The 27,979-nt window shown below is 37.0% G+C and overlaps 1 protein-coding gene across 1 annotated transcript in view; it reads left to right on the forward strand.

Annotated features, from left to right (window-relative positions):
• EYS (eyes shut homolog) overlaps positions 1-27,979 on the forward strand; it is a 725,122-nt gene that overhangs the window by 657,770 nt on the left and 39,373 nt on the right. Inside the window, 2 exon segments of the mRNA XM_053974015.1 lie at positions 14,060-14,232; positions 25,963-26,145. Coding sequence (XP_053829990.1) covers positions 14,060-14,232; positions 25,963-26,145 — 356 coding nt within the window.

A 27,979-nucleotide genomic window follows, 5' to 3' on the forward strand; every position in this document is an offset into this window, starting at 1 on the left:
TAGAAGACATAGAATTATATTACCACAGCAAATACACTTCTTAAGGGTAGCCATATGAGTTACAGGAATTTCTGCCAGAAATTATTTTGTGCACTGTAAAATCTTGGAGGACTCAAGCCAACAACTGCAACACAAACTGTTCTTACTCTGCTTTCTCCACAATTATCATTTAGATTCAATCCCAGTGGAAATATTCTCTGTTCAGCTGCATTAGCAGAAACCTCTGCTAGATATCCCCATCCCAAAAACATCATAGTGAGATAATTTTTACTTCAGCTTAAAAAATGAAAATGTGATGAATATTAACATATTTAAAATGGTTCAGTTACTCATCTCTTTAACACCTTTAAAAAGAAATTATAGTGAAGGTACAATAGGAAAGAGAGATTTTAAAGGAATTTGCTCATCATATCATAGAAAATACTAGTTAACTCCAGTGTTGATCTTATGTTTGAAATAGTTCAGCAGAAAATAATAAACATTTTTTAATGTTTATAATCAACTATGGTTTATGTCAGTTCTAGTCAAAGATCTCTTAAAGACCTTACCTCACAGATGATACAATGTCAAATTGACCTATTTATATCAGTGGTTATGATATTCCACTACTACATTGATCACATATAAAATGTTCTAAGTGAATGTTAACAAAGTTAGGATTTTACACATTTAATTTTAAACATTTTAAAAGAAAGCAAATTAAAAACTATATTTGGTTTTGATGACATTATTTCATTTACTGTTTTTCTACCACTGAATGCCCATCAGTTTAGTACAGAAGCTATATATGTCACAGTATACAGTTCAATGGTAGCTGTGCATCAGTAGAATTTCCCATCTTCTAGCACCCTTTTCTTCAATATCCAATACACAAAAAAAATGTAATTATCAACTCTGTAGACAAATCTAATATTTCTTATTTTGATTTTGGAGTAATTTGATTTATATCACATCCTGATTCATCACTCAACAATATATTTTTTAATATTAACTTTTCAGCATTAGATGACCTTGAGTAAAGCAAGAACTTTTTTTTTTTTTGCAAAGAGAAGAAGCACATGCATCAAAAAATTCAGCTCTTTTACCAGCTTCTGTAGTTCCTAAGTGGTTTCATAGAGATCATATCATTGTCTGCATTAAAGCATGTGCTAAGATAATGATCTTCATTAAACCAGTCAACTGGTTCAGACAAGCTGAGCATTCACACCATGGTCTGACCCTTCAACGTTAAGCAATGTTATGTTGGAAGCTCAGTTACACGTGGGAGTTTCAAGACAAACATTCTTTGATGTGAAAGTTATTCAAATGTGGTAGGACCTTGACTCCAGGGAACTACCTTCCGCTTCTGAATGTCTTAAAAAGGCTGTAGAAAACCCCTGCACATCAGAAAATGGAATCAGTTAACAAAGAAAATATTTTCATTTTTGAGTTGTGCAATTCATTTGGATAGCACAGATGACACTTGTATTTTTAAATTTTACACTTGTAAAATAAGAATGCTACATAACCTGAAATTCTATCAAGTTTTCAGGATTCTAGGGAAATTTATGGTACAAGTCTGAATTAACTTTTGGACTCCAGACCCTGGTTTAGGTTAGCCTTTAAGTACCCAAATGTCTTGGAAGCTTTCTGGGAGCATTTTTCACCTTCTCTTTAGAAATTAAGTATGTTGAAGCCAGCAGTGGAAGCATTAAAGAGTCTGTTGTTCTGAACCAGGAATAATCAGTATAACCAGAATAATTGGTATAATCTGCCCCTACCTTTGAAGAGGCATATAGTAGAAACTGGGAGATCTGAGGTTTAGCTGGTACTCCAGGTTTACTTTTTGCCAATAAATCCTTAATACTAAAGTAAAGCAGTCCAGAAGTAGAGAATGGAAATCCAGTTCACATTCTCTTAACTGAGAATTTAAATTAAATTTCTGATTTTAATTAGGTCTACTTGTGTTACAGTGTGTGAAAAGCTGTGATTTTCAAGATCACCTGTTTTCAGTAGTGCTCTCATAATTTGGTCAAGTGAACCTGAAAGCCTGGGAAAACTCTAAGCACCTACTCTAATTACTAAATCATTCTGCAACCACAAGCAGATTGTTTCTTTCACAGCCTAACTGAGGTGTTAGTTGTCTTTACTAGCTCTAATGTGCATTTCACTTATAGGAGCATTGATATCAATGAATAGGAAGGAATGGAAGGAAGAAATTCCTTCATTAATATTGCAGCCAATATGGCTTTGTAACATATTTTTTTAGAAATTGACTAAAGGAAGTAAGCAGGAAGGGTTAAAATGTATTCTTTCCTCTTGCTGCATTAGAGCTCTGTCTTCTTTTTTTTTATCCTTTCTTTTCTTTTATTTTTTTTTAATAGGGCATTCTTACTTCCTTTATGTGGTAACTTCAAAACAAGCGTGACCACAAGACATCACAGTTCATTCTGCACTTGTTTCTATGGATACATAGCAGACATCCCTATAAAGCAAAATAAAGAGATAATGGTTGCAGAAAAGGCATAGCTATGGTCGTTTTCATGAAGATAGAATGAGTAGTAATAACTATACATGCTAATAAACTGAAAAAAGCACTATTTTCTGTGAAGACTTAGCAGCCAGAATGAAACATCCCATCATGTGTTCATTGCAGGTGATAGCAGTGCTAATGAGAATAGTCAAATATGCTTAATTCCACTTCTATGACCTCTTCATTTCGCCATGTAGACACAGACACATTGAAATTTTATGGCTATGGATACACTTTTCAAATCACCATCCTTGCTACTGAATCAGAAGTGTTTTTGTCAGAAGAGTACAGCATATATTAGAAGCTGAAGCACCACTCACTGCACCCAGCAGTGGAGAGCAGTATCCGTAAAATATACACACATTAGAATGAGACAGTGTAATATCATATTGTTACTAGCATTTGCTCCAGTACTTTCATTTTACATGGACAGACATCATACTGATGCACACTGGAAAATAAGAAGTGTTCAGAAGGTATAACAGAAACTCATTTACCTTTAAAAGTTAATATTGTCACAGGCACTGCCTTGCTAAATCTTAGTTATTGACACTCTATATCCAGGAAATAACATGAAATGTTTTGTCTGCTTTATTGACAAAAGTACTCTAAAATTCTCTATGATTAAATGCAGATCATTACATATGCTTTTCTAATCTTAATTTAGGTTATTTTAGTTATTCATTTCACAAGTTCAAGTGTATTATTTAAAAGAACTGCTTATTTCCATTCCCCAAAAATTTGCAAGGTTAGATAGGCAATAGAATCAGACTGACAGAATAACTTTCTGTTATTCTTCTACATACATGTAAAGAAATGGGTCAGCATCATGATATCAAGAAAAATTGAATTGTTTCTCTGAAGGGAATCTGGAAGTGAATAACAGTACTGCTAATGATGTCATGATGCAACTGTTTCCCTATATTGTATATTCTCCTGTAATTTACTTTTTCAAGATAATGATTTTTATCATTATCTTGAAAATTATCATAAATCTTTTGCTGCAAATAAGTCAGATGACCTGACTCATCTGACCTCTTGAGTACAAGCTGGAGAGAGACTAGTCTCATAGCACTTAAAGATAGGTCTGTTTCAGAAAATGGTACACAAATGACCTTTTGTACCATTTATAAAGATCTGATGCAAATCAGACCTCTTTTGTTGCACTTTCGATCAGTTTCTCTGGGTGTGTCACCAACTGTGCTAATTCTCAGCAATGGGACAACTGTAACAGTTACAGTTCTTGCACATTTGAAAAATGCCAACACTCAGCTTAATAGTATTTGATTTTACAGTTTTTAGGGCATTTTATATCCTTCATAAGTCATAGCCATCATCCAGGAATGTGTGAAATTCAGAGCTGAGGCAGCAATCAAAGTAAAAGGTCAACCTACAAGATGGAACAACCCAAGCTATTGATAAAGAGCATATTGTAACAAAATTGAAAGCAGATGGTAATTGATAACTTTTCACTTCAGACAATATTTTGTAGTTCTAGTACTTCTTTTGTGCTTCTCATCTTCAATTAGTTGTGTAAGCTTCAGCAATTACTATTTGTAAAAGCTTTGTGCACTCTCCTGTACATTACCTTTCATTTTAGTAGGAGAAAACTGTGACAGAGGGATCAAGGTTTGGTCCTTCCTAAGCACTTACTTTGCTAGTTGCTTTTTATTTTCAGATTTTGTGACCTACCTTTGGTGTTATTTTAAGAAATAGCTTAGATTGAATTAATTGTAGAAATCTGGTTAGAGCCATGGACAAATGGAATTTATGAAGTTGTCCTTAACCTCTTATACTTGCTTCAGTTAAAGTATAAACAAAAATCCTACGGTGCAGGAAATTCTTGCTCCTTTTGAGAGCTGGTGGTACTCCAGAGAAAGCATGAACAAGAAAACAGTGTTGAGGTTTTCTTTTCCTCTTTTATTCCTGACAGCAGAAGAAAATATCTGAACTATACAGGGAAGAAAGTGAATCTCAATGAGATAAGCGAGACAGACAGGGTATAGACACTCAGAAGCTTTAAGAGATGGGTTTTTTTGGAACTAAAGAAAAATGCTATTTTGTTTTTGTGGGAAGTCTTTATAGTACACTCAGCAGAGGTTGCAGTGCCCGATGCACTGGTTGCAGGCCAATTTTTACTAGTCTTGTTCTAAGAAACAAAGGTCTAGGGTGCATAGATTTTTTTTTCCTTCTCTGGATTTCATCATCACACATTCCATGTAATTAGATACATCTGCAGTGATGAAACACCACTATTGGGCTGAGATAAGATTTACCTTTAGACTTTATGTACCAGTGTATGTGAGGTGAATCCTGAAAACCAGTGTTCTTCAAATATGACCTACCAATTTCAGCCACATCGTGTGACTCATGATGTGCTAGTCTGAAGGCTGTAAAAAGCTATTTTGGAAATTTCCAGAGTCTAATTTAAAACTCTAGGACTTATCTGTGTTAGAGTTAAAGCCCTGGACAGCCAAAGAAACTACAGATTGAAAAGGCACAGAGATGTGAATTACCTTCTGAGGGAAAAAAATCACCTTGGTCATTGGTAAGGAAGCTTACATTATCTAGTTTGCACCATCCAAGGAATTTTGGCTAATCTACCACCTTTTGTAAGCAATAAATCTGTAGAATATATAGCAAATGCAATTGCTTGTGTCATTCATATATCACCTCAAGCTTCATTAAAATATAATATAATATAATATAATATAATATAATATAATATAATATAATATAATATAATATAATATAATATAATATAATATAATATAATATAATATAATATAATATAATATAATATAATATAATATAATATAATATAATATAATATGGTCTAGATAATAGAAATAGAAATTAATTAACTCAGCCTACAGCATTCCTAGGATTTCATGTCTTAGAGGCTGTGGTATGGTATGCTCTATAGATAGTAATCAATTTCATTGAAGGTTGAAAAAATATTTTCTGTTGACAAACGACTTTTAGTTATAGCTCAAATACTCTTTCAAAAAATGTGTAAAAGTGCAGGCAAGGTTCTGCAGTGCTGTTTTTACTAATTAGATCAGTGATGCATTTCTAATATGTTAACTTGTACCATGACGTGGTACAAGTACAATTTTTAATATACGTTAGTATATGTCATTATAGAATCAAATGTTCGGTGATGCATAGTCAGAAGAAACTAGGGTTTACATTTCACTGGCCACGGGGCAAACACAGATGCTAGTCTGCAAATGCCTACTGGTTTGAAGCATGATTTATGTGAAGGAATATTATCTTCTTCCTTAACTTAAAGAATCAGGACAGAAAAAAAAGCTCCCAAAGCCTATGAATAGACAACTGATAGAATTTAAATATTAGAAACCATGTACAAGATTTACAGGCAAAGTGGAGTGATGCAACTTTCTCATTAAGGCTAAAATATTGTTGTAAGAGTATGACTCATAGTCATTCCCTTCCATGGAAAAGCACTATCCATGGGGACTTGCTCTTTCTAAGTTGTGGCTCTTGATCCACCTCGTGGCTCTGTCAGCTGTTCAGAGAAAAAGCAGAGCACATGCCAGAGCACATGTGTTTTCAATAAGAAATGAACAAGCCACATACAAACGTTCTTTTGGCAACCACTGAGAAAAAGAAAGTTGAAGATTTAATGTGGAAAGATGAACCATCAAAGAAAAATTCTATTCAGGTTTTCCTCCATGACGTTCATTCCTTCAGAATTTCTCACTTATGATGTTTTTAGGAGAGCTAGAAAAAGGAATATCCAAAGTGAATGGTAAGGGTTTTGTCAGTTCAAAGCAGCTGTGGTTTACCTGGTCACTTGCAATGTTGTCAACTTTTCATAGAGCATATAGTAATTGCTATTTTCATTCATAGCTTAGAATACATTTTATATATTTATAAACATAAATTCTTATCTGAAAATAATACACTATGTTATGTGCATATGGAAAATTTATTTCCATTTTGCTGAGCTAGAAATAGAAATCTAGGTACCTAGGATTGAAAAGAAGGCTCTACATTTGAATTGCCAGGAGGTATAAGAAATTAGTTGAACAGGGAAAATCACCATAGGAAGGTTGATGATGCCCTGCAAATTCAAAGCTTAACTTACCCTTTTATGTGAGATCTTAAGAGATTTGTGTCTTCCAGCTTTGTACATAGACCAGGCTTAAAAGAACTGATGATCTAGCCCTTGTGATTCAGAATGTTTTTAAAACAGAAATGGTAACTGGTGCTAAACAGACATGAAAGAGGTGCTGAGTCACTGATTATTAGAGAAATTGGTTGAACTAGTGACAACATCATCAAGAATTGGTTATGGACGCTTCTTTCTGTAAGTTGAATTCAGAATGGAATAGTTTGTGGAGCCTTCCTATTCTGAAGAGGCTGTAATCTGATTTTGAGACTCCTCCCATGGGACACCTGATAAAACCCCACAGCCCTGGGTCTGCTCTCTCTTGGATCTCGGTTCTGGGCTCTCTGAGCTTTGCTCAGGCTCCCGGGCTTCTGCCCCCTGCTCCCCCTGGCACGGGGCAGGATGGGGGGGAATAAAATGAACTCCCCTGCTAAACAACAGAGACTTGTCCCATCTGTTTTCCCTGCTGCTGGTGGTGGCCTCCTGGATCACAATCATCACTGTAGCCACACGCTGCTACAATAATTTGCATCTATTGAAGTTCCAAAAAATAAATACATAAATAAAAAACCTCTTTTAGAAACAGGAAAATAAATTAGTAAGAAACTGATAAAGAGAGAAAAGTATAATGACCACCTAGATTTGCACTATATTTTTTCCTCTGTCCAAGGTAGACAGTTCTGGATTTAGAATATAGCCATTAAAGTTCAAAGTTATTATGTTGTGTATTTAGAGTAAATGCTGCTATTTTACAAGCTATTAAAGATTTTCCCCTGCAGTTTTGTTATCTGTCTCCTCATAATTACTCTAGCAAACTGCAGCTGATCTGCAATGAGGCCGAAATCTTGGAAAATACTGTCATGTAGTTCTGCAACCTATAAATTCATCTAAAATTGAAGTAATTAATGGTTTTGTGCTTAAAGATTGTTTTAAATTTCTAACAGAAATTAGTAATAGTATACAATGCAAGTTTAATGAAAGCACTGCAACAAGCAGTATGGTGCAAGTTAATGTTCAATATCACTGCTTTGGGTATGGTATTCCCAAGTCCTACAGCAAATAGTAGAGATATTGAAGCAAAGGCTGTTTAGAGCCCTAGGAACTGCTAAGGGCAATTGGAAATCTTCAGTCATAAGGAATTATGAAAGATTTTTGAAGGACAAACAGAATTTAGGCTGCATAGGATTTCAGTAAGATGTGGAGATCTGCCTTCAACCTTATGCTGCTGAAAATATTTATATGCTTCCCTTGATGTGTTTCACATAGTCTGAAGTTTTTTATTATCAAAATCATAGCTGTTCAACTTTAAAAAAAATCATTTTTATAAATACATTTAGCATATGTCAAAATCTATTGGCTATTTCTCGTATAAACACAAAGAAGGACACAATGTAGATTTAACTGAAAAGACTGAGACTGGGGAAAGGAGTAATGTCATAGCTAATTATAGCCCATTCACTGGATCCAGCCTGACAGATCATTATTTCTCTTCCTAGATGTGGCCAGGGAATGGATTTCTGCCCAGATAGATTGTTTTTACCAGCCATTACTTGCTGTACTTTTTCTGAGGGATCCTTAGCCATCTGTCATTAGGTGTTGTGCCTCTAAAAGTGTTTGATACCACAATTGTGCATCTTCTTGTGTCAGGAATGGTCATAACTGACATGTTACCAGGCAGAACTTTTTATGCATCATACATCTTAATGGGTATGTATCCTTCATGGGATGGTTATGGAATCCTGCATGTTGACCAAGTGAGTGGGAAATGGAGTCTAAAGTGTGCTTATAAAAGACCCCAGAATAAGCTTCATGGTCCTGAAAAGTTAGTACTGTGTTAGTAAGTTCAATTAGTACATTGCAAAATAAATTAAAACCATCCTAAACTCCTGAAAATAATGGCATTTTTGAAAGTCTGAAATAGATAATCTATCAATAAGCAAGAGTTTCTCTTTCTTCATTATTTCTATAAATCAAATTCTGTCCTTCCTAAATCACAGCTAAATCAAACTGCAGGAAATTTTCTAATTTAAGTATTGTTTAAAGAGTATGTTCTTGCTCAAGGAAACTCATATGCTTAATGATAAGATAGAGCAGATGCTCATTGCTGTCTGACTGGGATGGATAAAGCTTTATTTGGGTCCTATTAATTAATTTTCTGCTAGAGTTAAATCAGTTTGTACACAATGATCTTTTTCTCCTATGCTGACAAGAGGCAAGCGAGGTGTTTGAACCTTTTTGTCCCTCATGCTCTCCTTTTGGAGTGGGATTATAACCTTTCCACTCCAATATTTTAATCTAAATCGAATAATTCAGAAGCATCATTTAAAAGTGAGGGCCTATTTAGTCTGCAGTAGAACCAGTATAACTCTAAGTCTGCCCCAAAGAAAATTTTAAGCCAAATAGTTCCTCCATGAGTGCACCCAACCAATCTCAAAAAATTTTCCCTATGAATTTTATAAACCTACTTAATTCACAAGTGATTTGGTCTTGGGACCAAAGAGAGCCTTCATAAAAAGAAAAGTAGTTTAAAAAATTTTGGTGGGTTGAGCCTGGCTGGGCATCAGGTACCTACCCAAGCTGCTCTTCCTCCTTAGCTGAGCAAGGGAGAGAAGATATAATGAAAGGCTCATGGGTCAGGCTGTCATGGGCAAAACAGGCTTAACGTGGGGAAAAAAATAATTTATTACCCATCTAATCAGAGTAGGGCAAAGAGAAATAAAACCAAATCTTAAATCACCTTCCCTTTACCCCTTCCTTCTTTCTAGCCTCAATTTCATTCCCAAATTCTCTACCTCCGCCCCCACAGTCACACAGGGGTGTGGGGATTGTGGGTTGCAGTCACTTCAACACAAGCCTCTGCTGCTCCTCCCTCCTCAATGGGAGGGCTCCTCACTCTTCTCCTGCTCCAGTGTTGGATTTCTCCTACAGGAAACAGTCCTTCATGAACTTCTTCAGTGTGAGAAGGCCTATGGCTGCAGTACTTCAGAACTGCTCCAGAGTGTGTCCCAAGGCACAGGGACACAAGTCCTGCCAACAAACCTGTTTCAGCATGGCTCCTCTCTCCACGGGGCCATGGCCATGCCAAGATCCTGCTCTAGCATGATCTGCTGCCAGGGCTTTTTTTTTCTACTTCTTAACAACATTATCCCAGAAGCACTGCAATTGTTGCTGATGGACTTGGCCTTGGCCAGTGGCAGGTCCATCTCACAGCCACCTGGCATTGGCTCTATTGGACATGGGGGAAGCTTCTGGCAGCTTCCCACAAAAGCCACCCCTGTAAGTCCCTGCCACTACCAAAACCTGATCACAAAAACCCAATACAAAAATTCTTTTGGTGAAAGGCAAAGCAAATTAAAGTGAACTGACAGAACTTGCAGAATAATGCTTCCAGACAGAGGAAAAAATAATTCAAAACAGTAAAGATAACAAAAGCATTCAGAGCTAGACAAGATACTGTAATTGAGGAAACCTCAGTGAAATGTACTAAAGCAGCATGAAAGCTGAATTGATTTTGGGAGCTGTATAATAGAAGGAAAGATTGGCAGATATATTATATACTAAAAAACACCTGCTGTGCACAAGGAAGAAACACCTCCTTTATATATTGTCCTTTGATATTTTTAAGATTATTGATGACATAAGGTTATCCTTCTGGCTGCAGTGAGTTTTTGTGGATTTGTCTATTACACAAAGCTTTCAAAGGGAGATTGCAATTGCTTTACATTATGCTGGTGATTTCTGGAAAGCAATTTAATGAATCTTTGCATGAAACACAATTCAACTTAAAGCTTAAACTGAAAATGTATGATGGTCCTTTCATTTTCCAGTAATTTAAAACAAAAGAGTGCAATGAAAACATAGTAGCAACAACTTGAAAATAAACTGAAGTACATCTACTACTTATTGACTGAAGAAACTGTTCCCTCCAACTTCCAGAGCTTCTTTACAGATAATATAATGAGGACACTAAAAGAACCTATGTCATTAAATATTGAATCCATTGTGACATGTAGTACAACCAGGGAATTATAGAATCATAGAATGCTTTGTGTTGGAAGGTTCCTTAAAATCATGATTAATTGGGTGTTGAGTGTGCTTCCTTTCAGGGAAGCCCTCTTCCATAAAACTACACAAAAGGCATGTGCTTTCATTGTACTCCCACTTTAGAGATGGAAAAGGGACAGGAATATAGAAGATTATACTCTGCTTTGGGCAAAAAAAAGCACTGTCAACAGAGTACAGATGATGTCTGTGACACATTGTGAAGAGAGATTATAATCTTTTCTTTCAAAAACAGAATTTCTTTAAGTCAAAAGCAGAGTTTTAACAGCTGGTTAAATATAGCTGTGACTGAATCACTAATGCATTACAATCCAGTCTCCTCTGTATTGTGCAATATTTAAAATAAATAAATTACCATAATCTGGGTTGGCATCCCAAAGCTGTCAATCTTATAGAAAACTTCAATTTCATTAAATCAGGCCACTGATGTAACATTGATTCAAGAAGAGAAATTGTATTACTGAATTACCAATACCATGTCATATCATGCAAATATTTCTTGGTGACTTTCTCTCCAATCTAATATCTAAACCAAAGATCAAAGGAATATTTTAACATGGGCAATGGTAATACAAATGTCCCTTAGCATTTCAGAGGATTATAAGAATGTCAGGGAATAGTTCATTTTCCCTACATTTTTTCCCCCCTACACTTTTTTTCCCCTGTATCATAATCCTGGAGATATTATGTGATGGTGCTCTAGAAACACTCATCTCTTTCACTCCTTTTCTACACTATTTCTGTCTTTTCTCCCATTTGCTTTCACTGTTTGTGTCTTTCTTCCTTCATATGATTCTGAATAGTTAGGGGTTGTTTGGGTTTTTTTCCCTCTATTTACTCCTGAAGTTTGTTAGTTCTCTAGTGTAAAATCTGGAGGGGTTTTTTGTGTGTAACATATACTATGGCTGCATGATTTTCTTTTAATGGCTTATAAAAATCTGCATCCTCATTAGTAGGTAATGTATTTCAATAGGCATAGATTTTCAGGTCAAATCAATTAGTGGTGAGGACCCAACATTCCCATTATTCATGTTTCAAGAAGCTTTGACTCACATTAGACCTGGTCTGGTTCTGAATCCTGAGTCCATACAACCTGAGGTGTGAGACAATCTTCTGATGCACATTCATCAGAAAGAAATTCAGTTCATGTACTCTAGAGACACAATGTGGAAAAAAGCATTTCAACAGGGGACAGCCAGGAGATTTTCTGCAAAACCATGCTCTGGATCTGAACTCAAACACTAATATGGTCATATAACACATTTCCACAAAACACTCCAAATTTGTATTTTGTTCTGCAGCTTCAAAATTCTAGTATTTTCCTTGTTTTTCACTTTTTTCAGCTCATGTATACTAATTCTTGTGAAAAGGATGTGATAATTTTCTTTCCCTGTGGTTAGCTGCTATACTTTCAAGTTTTATATTATTTTGTAGAACTTTTCAAAAACTGTTTTCTTTGCCTTATCAGGAATCATTCTTCTTTGTTATTAAAATCTTACAGCACCAATAATGAAATAACATTGCTCATTTTGTAAACCATAAACTACTCATAATTTGCTATGAAACCTGTTATTTTTAATCTTCTCCACAATAGCAAAAGTAAGACTATAAAAAGTAATAGCTAATGTTCGCATATACGGTCATTAAAAGAATGTATGAAATTTTTTTCTTGAAAGGTGAAGACTGAAGTCTGTGTCTTATGGCAGTCAGCAGCGATGATCCACCTTTTCTTCTATGAAAAAACTGAATGCACTTGATAACTAAAAATCATCACTCACAATTGTAGATTTCAAGGAATAATTCCGTTTATCAATGCTTTTTTAATTAGCTGAACTGTGTAATGTTGATATTAAAACCTCTGAAAGCAGGATTCTCAATACTGCACAAAAGAAAGCAATCCAGTAGCTCATTTAGATTCCTCTCATGCTGTCTGCAGCAGATCTATAAATAGAATAGGCTACACACAGAAATTTATTATTGCAGCTGATAGCAATTTTCTTTTGTAAAGGTGTCTGGAGGCATTATTCATGAGATTCATTCTGGTAGACTCTCAAGCTGAGATCCTCACTCCCCAGCTCTGCAGGTGGGCAGTTTAGGAACACACTAATCAACTGCTATGAGCAAGGACTGTCACAAGACTTACTTATTTCCCTCTTTTAAAAAATACAGGAGGTCTTTCAGCTCTGGATTATTTTCTTTAACCTGATTGCATGGATATTATCAGCAGATAATGAATTTTTAGAAATCACATGTATTTGAAATTTTATCAATACTCATCCTAATGATAATGCTATTATTGGAAAACCACAATGAGTGTGATTTGATACAACATGCACCACATCTTCTGCATTTATACCCACGGGTACATGTGACCTTTTCAAGTAAAAGGCAGATATGTTTCTGTTCAATACTGAGGATGTACATGGATACTGAGCAACCACATGAATTGACCTATTTAGCTGTCATCTATTTTTAGCCATAATATAAGGGAAAAATCAAATAAGACCTTTTGTGAAATTATATTTATAATAAGTCATAGATGGGAATGTCTTGCACTCTTTTGTTTTCCTATCTACTTTGGTTTTCCTACCATATCTGTCATTGTGCTATTTTTGAGTACTATAAAAAAAAATTGGTACAACCAGAATATGTACATTTCTAAACGTCAGTTTTGTCAACCCTCAAGATTGGTTACAACTTATTTTTATCCTTGCCTATTCTAATATTCTTTCTATTACTGAGAACATAAGTCATATGATAGCAGAGATATACCTGTTTCTTCTGTTTCAAGTTCAGCATAATCACTAGTGTTCATATGTTCACATGAAATATGAACACTAGTGTTCATATGAAATATGAAAGTGTTCATATTTCAGGATTTTCTGCATCCTACTGTATACATACAAACTGTATGTAGTACTTGAATATACAAATGATGTTTCCATTTACAAAATAAACTAGTAACTTTCATTTTTTGTTCTCACATACTTTCAATTTTTTAGACATAATAGAAGACCGGTTGTTCTGTAGCAGTTATTTTGACTATGCTATGAAAGAAGCAGCACAAAACAACTTGTGAGACATTAGAAAAGTCACATATCTCATCAGCAAAAGAAAGAAAAGTTACAATTTAAAATTAAACCCAAAATAAACTGTCATCTCAAGTTTTAATAAGGCATTATGTCATGTCTAATGCCAGGAACACTAGTAAAAGAAGAGATCTGTGACAACCATAAGTCAGATGTCACAGATTTTCTCTAAGCGTAAATCCTATTCTGCTTGTTTTAAATGCATTTTGGTACTTACACTTGTTTGTTTGTTTGTTTGTTTTAATTTAAATTTGTCAGTGATGAAGAAAATTGGTATTGTGAATGCCCTAAACTCTACACTGGAAAACTCTGCCAGTTTGCAACTTGTGATGAAAATCCGTGTGGAAACGGTGCTACATGTTTTCCAAAGTCCAGGAGAGATGCTGTTTGCTTGTGTCCATATGGAAGGGCTGGCATCCTTTGCAGTGATGGTAAGAAACGTTTTCTTCATGCATTGGTCATAGGAGCTGTGGTAAGAAACATGTCAAAGGTTTTGAAGGTAAAACACTGAAAGTCACCACCTCCCCACCTAAAAACACAGCCCAGAATCCAATCACACACAAAGAATGGCTAAGCTGATCACCCTTCCCATGTGTTGTTTCATTAAAGTTTCAGCCAGAGAAAGGTAGACAGAGGGATCAAAGAAGCTGAGAGTTTACTCAGAGAAGCTGGGAAATACCAGGTAGCACTTGATGTTGTAGTAAATCACCTGGAGAAAAACTGAGAGATTCAAATGAGAGCTCCTTTGGAGAAATTGATTTCTCCTGTAATTTGATATTTTGTCTGCTTACAGAACATTACTTTGTACATTTTGCATATTTAAAGCAGTGTAAAAATACTTTCTGGATTGTAAAAATACCACCATATACCATAATTTGATTAATTTTTCAGGTCAAAAAGAAGGACAATTTAAAATTTACTAAGTGCTTTGCTGTGAAACAGGAGACAGGATGAAGGGGAAATAATAAAGCAAAAGAAATAGGTCACTTTGACTAACCTTGTCAAAGGAAGGACTTTTATTCCTTGAGCATTGATTATAATGATTGTTCTAGGTCAGGAATTCCTGTGTGTGAATATCCAAGGTATTCTTTCCCCTAACAGTGAATGCAGCAAGAAGTAATGATTGAAAAACCTACATATAGAAAATAATCACTGGTTCCAAGCTCATTTAGTGGTGCACATAAAGTGCTTTTTCAAATAAATATTAAACAATTATCAGGTTGGGTTTTGTCATATCATATACATATTTCAGTCTTATTTAAAATTTTTATTTCAAAAATTTTCAGTAGATTAACATTTATGTTTTATCTGTTTTCACCTAACCATGATACTTGATAGCAAATAGAAGTGAGTATATGAAACATGTATGATAATTTTTTGGTAACCTTTCCTAATTTACCCTAGCAATACACTGGGACTTCATTTGCTGTATCTCTAGTCATCCAAGCTGCATTTCTTTTTTCCTTCTCAATTCCACTGCATCCTCTTTAAAAGGAGGCTCCAGAGCTGATTCAAGGTGCTATATTCAAGGTGTGATAGTGCCTCTGCTTTACACAGTGGTGTCTGACATTTTTCTGTCTTACTCTCTGCCCTTACTTAACCTATTTCTGTTTTCTTTCTGTTTCCCATTCTGTTTTTTTTTTTTATGAGTACACTGACATATTCATGAAAGTGCTTATTAAAATTTCCAACACCTCTTCCTTTGAAAGCTGATGGTGAGGTCACAGCCCACTGTCCTGTATTTAAGGCTAGGACTGTTTCTGTAATCCACCCCAATTTACATCTGTCAACACTGAGTATCATCTAATGTTTTTTACCTGTAGCTGTTCAATGAGGCTTTTCTGCAAATCTTTGTATTTAATTGTCTTTAAATTGAGAGACTACATAAAATTGAGAGTCTAAATTGAGAGAAAGTACAGAAATTCATTAGTTTGATTGGGCTAAAAAACTGGAGTCTTTGGAAGCACAGAAAAAATTAATTTTAATGAGTGGAAAGGGAAAACTGACTGGATCATCACTATAATCAAGCAAGACAAGAAAGAACATTCAGCTTTGCAGGACATAAATCTAAGATAATCAGCTGACAACATAAGAAACTATTATTGAAATATGAAAAAATATTTTATTGCACTGTATCTTAACAATTTAGAAGGAATAGAAATAAACTGAGCACAGACAGAAGTCTTAAAATGAGTTGCAAGAGGCCCCTTTATCACTTTTTCTGAAACTAAGAAGGGAGAAAGAGAGTCACAATGCAGTGGAGGCTGGATATATCATTATGGATAGCCCCAGCAGCATCAAAGCCATACTTTTGGGAGATATTTGAAGATAATGATAGATTGTCTAATTAAAATGATAGAACAATTTAAATTACTTTAGAAGCAGAAGGAAAGCTTAATTGTTTACTCTGACAAAATGTGTGTCCCAGATAATAAATTTAATAGAAAGAAATGGTCCATAAAAAATAAAGGCAAGAAGCACAGATTTTAATTGAATCATCTTTTGTTTAAGATACACAATAATATTGTCTCTACTATTCAGATTAACAACCTAATTCTTGCTACTTTGTGTCTGAAACATTGAAGAAAAGCTGTTTATCAAAATGTTTATCAAATAATAGTTGGTCTTCATCAACACAGAACAAGTGAGATGTCACAATGATTATTTGATAAAATGAATATAACTAATGTACCAAATAGAATTGCAATTTCATGCCAGCTTGGCTGCTCCTACCAATAGAGATTATTTTCAAAAGACAAAGTAAGGATAAATAAACATGTGGGCAGAGCCATAAATGAGCCCACAGATACAGAGCTCCAATTGCCATCTGTTAACGGTTGGAAGTCATGCTAAGAGCAACAACAGTATATGTAAGGAAAAGTTATTATAAAACTATTGTCACTATTAAATGAAAAAAAAAAAAAAGAAATAGAAAAAAAATTAAGAAAAACCAAATTGCTTGACGTGACAAGTTAAAAATGCATCATTTAATGTGAAATGCATAACGTTCAAAAAGTGAAGAAAATCATTGGACTATTGTAAAGATGACAAATGAGGCAAAAATGTAAGGATAGCTTGTAACTTCCATTAGACAAACCTATATAAATACAGAAAAATAGACAAGGTCTAGGACTAACAAGAGCTTTTCTTACATTTCTGAATCAGATGGAGCATACTGCAGTCTAAGCAGGCTGGTAACAGTGGTTCTGAGTTTATTTGTTATGCTATGCTTGTTTCAGACATCCATAAAAGCTTCCAAAAGCATGCCCATTTTTCCAAATATACATAACAAGATGCATTATCTTTCACTACACATTCTTCTTGCTTTTATCATTAGATGACCATGTTATTTTGACTGCAAGTTGACCATTATACATTGAAATGTCTCTCAAGAACCTACACAGCTACGGCATAATGGGCCAAGGGGAGGGGGGACGATAATAGAAAACAGAAGAGAGTACAGGCCACGTTGATCAGGTGGAGGACATGGCCAAACAAGCATTCTGAGCTATTTACATGTGCCTGGCCCTTTTTATCTCTGTACTCTTGTTTCTCCCCAGATCACCTAATTTTCTCTTTTAGACCCTGGTAAATCCTGCTATGCTCTTCACCTACATCTCAAAATGTGTCCCATACCCCATGGTAGTTACACCCCTCTGTCCAAAAGGTGATCCACTGTTGACTCATCATGGGGTGTGTCACACCTTGACACTAGGGCTGAAGGTATCCTGACAGCCCTGGGAGGGATCTGGACAAGGTGTTCCTTCCTCTGAATCCTTATTTTGGGTCCTGTCTGCTGTTGTGCTCTGTGCTTCTCTGGGATTATGGAGATGGAGCTGTGATGGGCTGGTAGCCCCTGGGATGGGGTGGGACTTGACTGCTGATTTGCAGAGTTAAATGCTTCTGTGACTTCCAACTTGGCTGGGGGGTTGGGGTGGCGGGAAGGAGAGGAGAAAATCATCGATACCCAACACTTTGGAAAAGAGACTATAGAGCCTATGTCTACATGGGCAGATTGACTAATTCCCCCAAGTGACTTTGCTTCTTTAAGCTGCAGATAAAGGGATCTATATCATTTAAGTTGAGTGCAGTTATTGAGCTCTGGCTTTTCAGTAGGCTTGTGTGAAAGCAGCCAGCATTTAAACCCTTAGTCTGATAAATTTCCTTTCACATTTAAATTAGCAAAATATTGTTTGCATTTTATTTTTTTTTGCAGACTATAAACCTCCTCCAGTGTTTATTATCACAGAGTTGATTAGAGTTGTTAAATTGCTACCATCCCTGTAATCAGCCTTTATTTTTCTTTTTTTTTTTCCTATTTTTGTTTACACTTCTATCTAAGCACAGAATGGAGGCATTTCCTGGTTTGTACAGGAGACTGATACAGTCTGTAAAATATAAGACCAGTATGCTTGAAATATCTGAGTACAAGAAATTTTGATATATAAGATGCAGAATTCTTAAATAGTAAATATCAGTCTATCATTGTACTGCAGGATGGTAATGGCCTCCTAAATGCAAGTGAAGCAGGAATGGTTCACTCACCAGGACTAGAAATGTACACCTGGTGTTGGTAATAAATTGGGCTCTTCTGGGAAGATTTTGGTCATAACGTGAGGCCTTTTGTTGAGCCAAGAATCAAGAGCAAGCACTTTGTAAATACAAATGCAGATTTAAAGGGAGAAGGATTTCAAAGGCTTGTGCATTGCTAAAATGAGTAATTGTGTCATTTGCAGTGTTTTAGACCAAACTTCAGTGGTTTAGTTTCACATATGTTCACATATGAGACAACATGAAGCAGAGTCCTAACTGTGACACTGTATTTAGCAAACATACCCTGGGAAAGGGTCATTCACAGCAATCTGTAAGGTTCTTCCTTGAAACATTTCTGAGCAACACTTATGGTAATGTTTCACAGCCCCAAGAATTCCAGCAGGTTTTTTGTGGGATGTATTCCCCCATGTATAAAATTAATTTCAAAGTGTTAAAGTGGGAATAGTCACTCGCTTCAAGTTCTGTAGAGTGAAAATCAGCCTGCAAGCGAATTGTTTCTGTGCAGCTATGTTTGGCACTCAATGTCACCTTCAGAGTTGTTTGGGTCTGAAGACTGAGTTGTGCAGTTCGGTGGCAGCAGATGCCCAAAGGGAATTTCCTGAGCTAAAAAATATGCAGGGTTGCTCTTCTTACTGTTTAAGAGAATTTATTTTCTGGGTTATTTTATTTTCACTGGGCCTTAATTTCCCCCATGCCTCCAATGTGACGAATGTCATAAAAGTTGTAAAAAACACATATAGGCACACTCATACACTATTAATGTCACTGCTCTACTAGCAGTTTTTCAGAATCATAGTTTCATCTCTGAGCAGTGAAGTCACTTTTATTATTTCAAATTTCAGTTCCCAAAGTAAAACTGATGACTCCATGGTTACTGATGTCACAAGACAGATAAAAGGAATCTGTAAGTCCTGGAGGTGGGAGGGAAAGTCATACACCAGAATGACCCATGAAGCAGATCACTAACTCTTGATACAACAGTCTTCCAGACATCAGGAGTATTTTACTACCACCTTGAACCCTCAGCTGGCACTGCACCACCCTGCAGCTCTAGCACCCCATATCTTTTCCTCCTTGGACTTCCCCGAGTTTCCAGTGAACAAAGTGGGTTTGTGTGCCAAGGTTACCCTGCAGCCCATGGTTAAGACCGTGGTGGAGGCAGCTGTCCCCCTCCAGCCCGTGGAGGCTCACAGTGGAGAAGATATCCACCTGCAGGCCATGGAGGATCCCAGGCTGTGACCCCATGGGAAGCCTGCGCTGTAGCAGGATCTGGCAAGACCTGTGGACCCATGAAGAAAAGAGCCCACACTGGAGCAGCTTGATGGTATGACTTGTGACCCTGTGGGAAACCCATGCTATGAAGAACTGCAGCCCATGGAAAGGACTCATGCTGGAAAAGTTCATGGAGGACTGTGTCCCATGGGAGGGACCCCATACTGGAATAGGGGAAGAGTATGAATAGTTCTTTCACTGAGGAGGAGGGAGTGGCAGAGGCCTCATCCACAACTGCCATGCCCCATCACCCTGTGCCAGTTGTGGAGGAGGAGGTAGAGAATTCAGAAGTGAAGTTGAGCTCAAGAAGAAAGGGAGGGAGGGAGGGAGGGAGGGAGGGGGCAAATCTTTTAAGAACTGGTTTTATTTCTCATTACCCTACTCTCATTTAATTGACATTTTTTCCTCAAGTCAAGCTTGTTTTTTCCATGACATGACAGTAACTGGTTGTCACAGGATGAGAACAGACAAGCCCTACCTTAGCCTCAGAATTCAGCAGAACCTTAAATTTAAGGAATTATTCTGGCCCACAAGTTCTAATGATGGCAAAACAGATCTATTTATAAAAATGAATTGTTTATTAAATAGACAGGAGATAAGAGATGAAAGATCTTAATCAGAATTACTTACTACACAGTATAAACCTAAAGAACTACTAGTGGATTGCAGCATAACATAAAACAGAGCACTATATCAAGGGATATAACTATATTAAAGCTAGCAAAATACATAGTATTAATTAGGAGTCGAATGTAATTTACCACTGAAATGACAATAATGTGCACAGATTCCTTCCCTTAATTCCTGAGGAGTAACGATGAAGCATCCCTACTCATGGGAGAAACTCCACACAGTTCCAAGAAAACGTACAGGTTTCTGCTTTATGAAAGCTTGATGTGACTTATATAGCTGTAAATTGAGATGTCTGTCATTCAGAAATCTGGCTTCTCTTCCCAAATCTCACTTCAACAGTAAGATGTTTATTGGCAGCTGGGAGATGCCAGACTAGCCTTAACTCCATGGTGCCAAAATAACTCACTGCAAGACAGCTTGTCCTGCTTGAGTTACCTGGCGGGTTAAGTAACAACAGATAAGTTTGGAGGGGGCTGGGGGCGAGGGGCAGGATGCCCTGCTACACTGATGAGTGATCTTTCCCTGTCCTTATTGCAAGCCAGGTAATCTCATTCTATTTTCTCCATCCATCTGAGGAGGGGAGTGACTTAGCTGCTTTGGTGGGCATATGGTGTCCAGCCAGGGTAAATCCACTACAGCTTGGAACACTGTAAATACAACACTTAGTAGTAATTTCAACTCTTTTTTCAATATTGTCTTTGCAAATAATTCGTCTTTGCAACAGCCCTGTGTATCACTTAGGAAAGACTGCCTTGAGAGCTGCTCAAATGAAAGGAATTTGAGGTTGCAGCTGAACATGAGCCAGCATGCACCCAGGTGGCCAAGAAGGCCAATGCCATCCTGGCCTGTATCAGCAGTAACGTGGCCAGCAGGCCCAGGGCTGTGATTCCTCTCCTGTATTTGGCACTGGTGAGACCTCAAACGCTGTGTTCAGTTCTGGGCCTCTCACCAAAGAAGACATTGAGAGCCAGGGGCATGTCCAAAGAACAGTGAAGCTACTGAAGGCTCTGGAAAACAGATCCTATGAGGGGCAGCTGAGGGAACTGTGTATGTTTAGTCTGGAGAAGACTCAGGGGGAACCTCATTGCTCTGTAGCTACCTGAAAGGAGTCTGTATTGAGGTGGGGGTCAGTCTCTTCTGCCGTGTCTCAAGGGGCAGGATGCGGCAGCTACCTACCACGGCCATGAGCGGATGAAGTGCACCAGCTTGCACCACTTGTATAAGGCCAGGGGCCACCATGAGAGTGGGCACTCCAGGGGAATGGCTCTGGCCACCCTGGTAGTGCTGAGTGCTGCCGCTGGGTGACACAGCTTACGTAGCCAAAACACGCTGGGAGGTGATGAAGAGATGAAGGAATGGACAATCGTTTGCGTGCCCAAAGAGTCTTTATTCCTCTGGATGGGGCAGGAACAAAGGTTCCCTTGGGGTGGGAGCAAGGACGAATGGCAATAAAATCAACGTTGCAGCAACTTAAATAGGGGGTGGGCAGACAAGGTGTAAACCTGTCTCAACCTATAGGGATAAAGTACAAGGGGATTACATAAATCATAACAACCAATGACAGTGTGACAGGGGTTGGTACAAAACCAGGGAACAAATGGACAAGCAAAACTGGGGTGACTGACCCAGAAACCTCTGGAAGAAACTGGGAGTGGTTACAGGATTGACAACTAGAAGGGTGGTGTCAACTTTGAATGACAGAACCAAACAAGGAAAGAGCAGGGAAGAGTGAGGAAATTGACAGTTAACCAGGGAGCCAAGTGGCGGGAACTTTTGGGGTAAAAAACTTGGACTGAACCAATTGTGAAGGAAAGAAATGGGTTACAAGGAACAAACCATTCTAAACTAACATAAATTAGCTACCTAAATCTAACTTTTATGAACCTAAAGACACACCACAACAGCAGGACAAGAGGAAATGGCCAAAAATTGCACTCTGGGAGATTCAGATTAGGTATTACCAAAACAATATCATTGAAAGAGCGGTTAGGCATTGGAATATGCTGTCCAGGAAGGTGTTGGAGTCACCATCTCTGGAAGCATTTCAGAGGCATCTGGATACTTGGGGATATGGTGATTATTGTGGTGCCAGGTTTTTGGCTCGACTGGATGATTGTGAAGGCCTCTTCAAACCTTGATGATTCTGTAATTCTGTGATTCTATGAAATATGAGCAGATCTTTAGGAGAACTCTATACTATTCATCCCACACTGTATATGGCTGCTGATCTTGGAGCCAGATACCAAGCTGGTAACTGTTCTCAGTTAGTCAGTGGTAATATAAAAAAAAGTGTATAATCTGATGGCAGTTCTGTAGCCTGAAGTCTTTATCTCTTTCTACCCCTTTAATGTGTCTTGGTTTTTGCAATGTATTCTAAAGCTGTGGTCTGAGATGTATTGCTAGTCAATGCTGAAGGAACATTAATTTTAACTTGTAACAGAAAATTCAAAGATAACCAAACCTTTATTTTCTTTTTTCTTTGTCGCTATTCTCTTCACTTTGTTAAGATTTTTTTTCCAAGTATAGTTGATTTTTTTTCTAACTCCCATTTTTTGTGCTTAGCTCTGATGAGATATACAATATTAGGGAAGTAAGTAGTCAACCATATTGGTACATTTATATAATGGGATAATTTGTCATTTGTTTGTGAGTCAATGGGACATATCATGCATTATTACTTGTTCAATACCGGGAATGCAGAAAAGCAGAATGATAAATGACATAGAACTGACAGAGAGACACAGGACAAGATCAAGGACAAAAAGTTGATAAAAGACTTCAGTACTATGTCAGAGCAATGTGTATTTTAGTCACAGTGTTAATTTGGAGTGTGCAAGCAAGGCTCATAATCAAAGTCGTTGGGACACATCTCTGTTCTTTACCACTTCAGACTGTGTACTGCAAGAGCAAGAGTAGAAATCAGTTTGGATGATGTCCAGACTGGAAAAGAAAACTAACCCAATGAAGATAGCTGTGCTGTCTACTAATTCAACCAGCCTCAAACATTTTACAAATACTGTTTAGAAGGACTGTGTTCCAAGGAAAAGATTATGCAATTTTCTGCAGTCTTGGCTCCATAGCTATATAATGAAAAGGTAGAGAATAAAAAGAAAGGTGGAGCTGTTTTGTTTCACATGATTTTGTCAATCACTGTATTTTTCATACAGGGTTATTACTTTTTCTTTCAATTTTTAAGTTTCAAATATGTACGAGTATGGTAAACTAATCTGCATTAAAATCAAATTAATGAAGGTCATTGCATGAAACAAATCTCAAACACTGATGCACATTTACTGATGACCTTTCACTTTTTTTATGTGATTGGATAAAGATCTCTTGACAAACAATACTTGGTGTAGAGAAGAAGCATGATTAAAAACGTGGTATAAAATCTATAAGTGGCTGTTCAGATAAAATAAGGAATAGCTGTCAAGCTAGACAGATTGAGTTAACCAGAAATATAAGCTTTTGACTCATTACTAATTAATATTTCTAAATACATTTTACTCTCCAGAGACCAGCACAGGGAGGACTATTTGCAAACATGTGCCTACCTGCATGTGCCGACCTGCTAAGGATAGGGTGGTCAATTAGATACTGCATCTGAAATCTAATAGGTGTGAGAAACTTCTTCAGTACAGTGAAGAAACCAAAATAGCGTGTCACGGTTTCCATTAAAAGTGCCCATGGGACTCCTATTGCCTTAGAAAGTATTATTCCCCTTCAGGACTACATGCCTGATGGAGGTATAGCTCCATATGGTGCTCATGCAGTCCTTCTCCAACTTTCTTGGAAGTCCTCTTTGGGTACTGGAAGGCTGCTACAAGGCAGCCATCTCTTCTCTGGAGAGCCATCTCTTCTCCAGGCTGAACAACCCCAGCTCTCTCACACTCCCATGTCTTCATAGGAAAGGTGTCTCAGCCCTGTGATGGACTTAGTGGCCTCCTATGGACTTGTTCCAACAGGTCTGTGGCTTTCTTGCTTTGGAGGCTTTTTGTCAATCTTTAATCCAGCTTTATATGGAATACTGGAAGGAGCAAGTACATAGACAAGAAAATAACTCCCCACTTAGAATGCTCCAAGGAAACAGCTGAGACAATGGCATATCTCATCCTGGGGATAAAGAGTTATCCTCTGTTGGGAATAACTTGTCAGGAAGAGACTCTTGCCAGCAAACCAAATTATCTGACTCTGTGAAGGTACATAAGAGAATTTGCTTTTCCCATTATAAACTGAAGCAGGAAAACAATAAACAAAAATGACTCCTTTATTTTAAAATCTTCTCATCTCTTAAATATTTTATGGTTTATTAAATAAACATAAAGACACAAACAAGAAGGAGGAGAAAAGAAAAAAAAAAAAAAGGAGGAATACTTTGCATCAGTGGGGATGTCTGTGTGTCATATTTTCCTGAAGTAGCAAAAATACAGAATTTGAGAGTTCTTCAGTCATGTTCAAGTAATCTAAGGAAATATGGGTTGATTGAAACTAACACCAGATTTAAATATGGGGAAATTGTGTTGTGCCTCCAATTCAGTCCATGACTCACAGAGGTCTGAGGCTTCAGGTTGTGCTCAGTCAGACTAATTTCTGGTGTCCTCCTAAGTAGGATGAAACCACTGTTTCATATGGAAATTTCCTGGCTCCCATCTAAGATCAAGAGCAAGGTCTAATGTGCCACATGTGTGGAGTAGTGCTCAATTAATGGGACAGTACACTCTGTACTGCTGCAAATTCCAAGTCTGTGATAGAAAAAGTTTGCCATGCCTGTGTCTGTACCTTTTCTCAGATGCAGGTACCAAGGCAATGCCTGCCACATCAGTGCCAATATGGCAGCTTTCCCGGGCTGCAAATTTAGAAACAGATTCCACACTCTAGAGGTGATGATGACATTTTCACAATTACATGCTATTGTTTCTCCCACCCTGTAAGCATTTAGGCGCCTGGATGTACTTAGGCTAATATAGATTTACTTGGAGAGTATTATAATCCTTTAGTAGAGTTTCCCATCTGGTTTGTGCATGGTGCAGATTTGTATTCCTTCTTCCCCCAGTCCCTCACACTACCTTCATTAATAAAGCTGTGTCCAGTCATGTTTGGTGTGCAGGTTGGTTGGAGGTAACTGCTTGAATCTTTTAAATCTACTCCCAGACCCAGTTTTTCAGGATTAAGCTGTCATTCCTCTTTCTCCTGTTTTTAGTGAACCACTACAAGCATTATGTGATCTCTGAGTATCAGCTCCAGGAAATGACTACAGCAGCCTGGCTACTGGGTGCCAGCCCCTAGGAGCCATGTGGGTACTCAGCACCAGCACTGTTTTCTGTACAGACATGAATATACTTGATTTTATTTGTAATTCATGTAGGTACTATTCACTGTGCTGCAAATTCATACTTTTATGATGCTTCTTTTTCTTACTTCTTCTACCTCTGAAGAATCATCATTCCATAACCTCATCAGCACATTCTTGTACTGACTTTCACTCAAATGCCTGTCAGAGATGGCATTTCTTTTAACAGGAAAATTTTGTTTTGCATTTTCTTATGTCTGTCTGAGTCTTGATTAAATATTAGTGTACTATTACTTGTAGCAATGTTACCTAGAGTCCAGGAGATGGCAGTAGTTGCCAATAATTCATTTTTTAAAATAAGCCTATGTTGAACATTTTGCCCTAACACTGAATTTATTCTTTTTTAATCCAGCTATTAATATTACTCAACCAAGCTTCAGTGGCACAGATGTCTTTGGCTATACTTCATTCCTAGCTTATTCTACAATCCCAAATATCACCTTCTACTATGAATTCCGCTTGAAATTTTGGTTGGCAAACCACCATTCAGCTTTACAAGATAATCTGATTTTTTTCACTGGACAGAAGGGCCAAGGTAGGCTTCATTTGTATCACTTATTTTTACAAGCTTTCAAATTCTTATTGAACAAGTAAGATATAAATATGCACAAGTTTTTCTTGATTCTATTTAAGATATAATGTCATTAGTGGGAAAAAGAATGTCTTCAAAATTGTATTGTTTTGTAAAGACAGAGTAATCTATCAGGTTATAGAAATGTTTCTTTTTATTAAGGAGAAATATAATTACTTCCAGAAAGTGAAGTCAACAGTTAATCTGAGGTAGTGTATTTCTGAACAAAATAAATGGAAACCAGAAGGTCAAGGTTCCCTTTTTTTAGTTGTTAACATAAATTTCATTATTGATCACTGAACACTGTGTTATTTGCACAAAATAGGAGACCCTCAACCCTGAGATATCGCAATACAAATTAACCCAAGCTAATTATGAGTAAATTGAGCTAAAGTCTGTGTAGCAAGGCATTCAACTTGGTCTGATTAACACAGCTGAGAAGCAGGTTATGTAGATCTACTTAGAATATTTGTACTAAGATTTTAACAATACTTAAGGTATCTCTCCACAGCACCCCTCTGTGGCAGGCTGCATGGCATCAGCATGGCACAGGTAACACTACTTGTGTTCTGTCCATCTCAGCATTACTCTAAGCATAATACTAAAGAAAGTTGAGAAAATTTTATGCAATTTGATGCAGACTTAAAGCAGTCATAGGTCATAGATACTTCATAAGTAACGTATTTTTATCTTAATCATTTCTACAATTGGAGCATGACCTAACTTTTGGGTTTGGAGCTGTCCTATGGGATTGTTGAAGCCTAGGAGGGAGGTTGGATGATGTGTCTTAGGTCTAAAGCCATCACAGTAGGAAAGTGATTTAGGTGTGATAGTAGAAGTCTCTACTACTTTAGTAGATCTTTTACCATATCTGGAACATCACATGAGTTTTGTAGATATGGCCCTTGACCTACAGTTACCCTACACTTATGCTGAACAGTATTGGAAAATTAATGCTTCAGAAGAATGCAGGAGGGAAGAAATTATTATTTGCTGGTTTAAGATACTGAGCTCCCAAAATGCATTATTAAAAATCAATTTTGGGGAGGCATTATGCAGTTACATATATATCTAACAAAACAATTGCAGTATATCACATCAGTAGGATACAGGGGGATACCTCATTTGCTATATTAATACATTGGATATTTTCTTAGGTCTTCCTTTCTATTAAATTTCTTTACTTAAATTCCTATACCCTCTGAGGCTTCTTCCCCTTTCTCCCTGTGTCAGACTTGCAGGAGTCAGACTGTTAATGTATTGCAATGGCAACTAAAACTTGTTAGTGAAGAACAGCTCTGCAGTTTATCTATGATATAATTAAGTCTGCTACTTTTCATTTGCAAACATCCTGTCAAATTTAGCCAGTGCAGCTCAGCTGATCAACTCCACTTTAGTGTGCCATGAGACCCTGGTACTCAGTTTATCAGGTTGATTACCCAAATTAGCCTAACACAAATTGGTATTAACCACTCTGAATGGATTTAAACCCAAAACTTAGCTCTGCTTCTATCTGTGTGGAAATCAGAAATTGCTATTTTTTTTCCCAAACTTCAGCAAAAGACATGGTCAAACCTGGTTGATCCTGCTAACTGATCTCTATTCATATTATTTTAATTACATCCAGGTAGAACTCTCATCATACCACATTTTATTCCTGTGACAGTCACCATTCACTTTCAGGCAGCTTTTCCTTTCACTTGTTATTACTAATTTTTGTGGATGGATGAAATATTGTCTTTCTTTTTTGGGTAGCTGAGCAGAAATGGTGCACGGAATTTAAATTACATAAAACCTA

This window comes from Vidua macroura, chromosome 3, assembly GCF_024509145.1.
Source record: "Vidua macroura isolate BioBank_ID:100142 chromosome 3, ASM2450914v1, whole genome shotgun sequence".
Taxonomy (NCBI): Eukaryota; Metazoa; Chordata; class Aves; order Passeriformes; family Viduidae; genus Vidua; species Vidua macroura.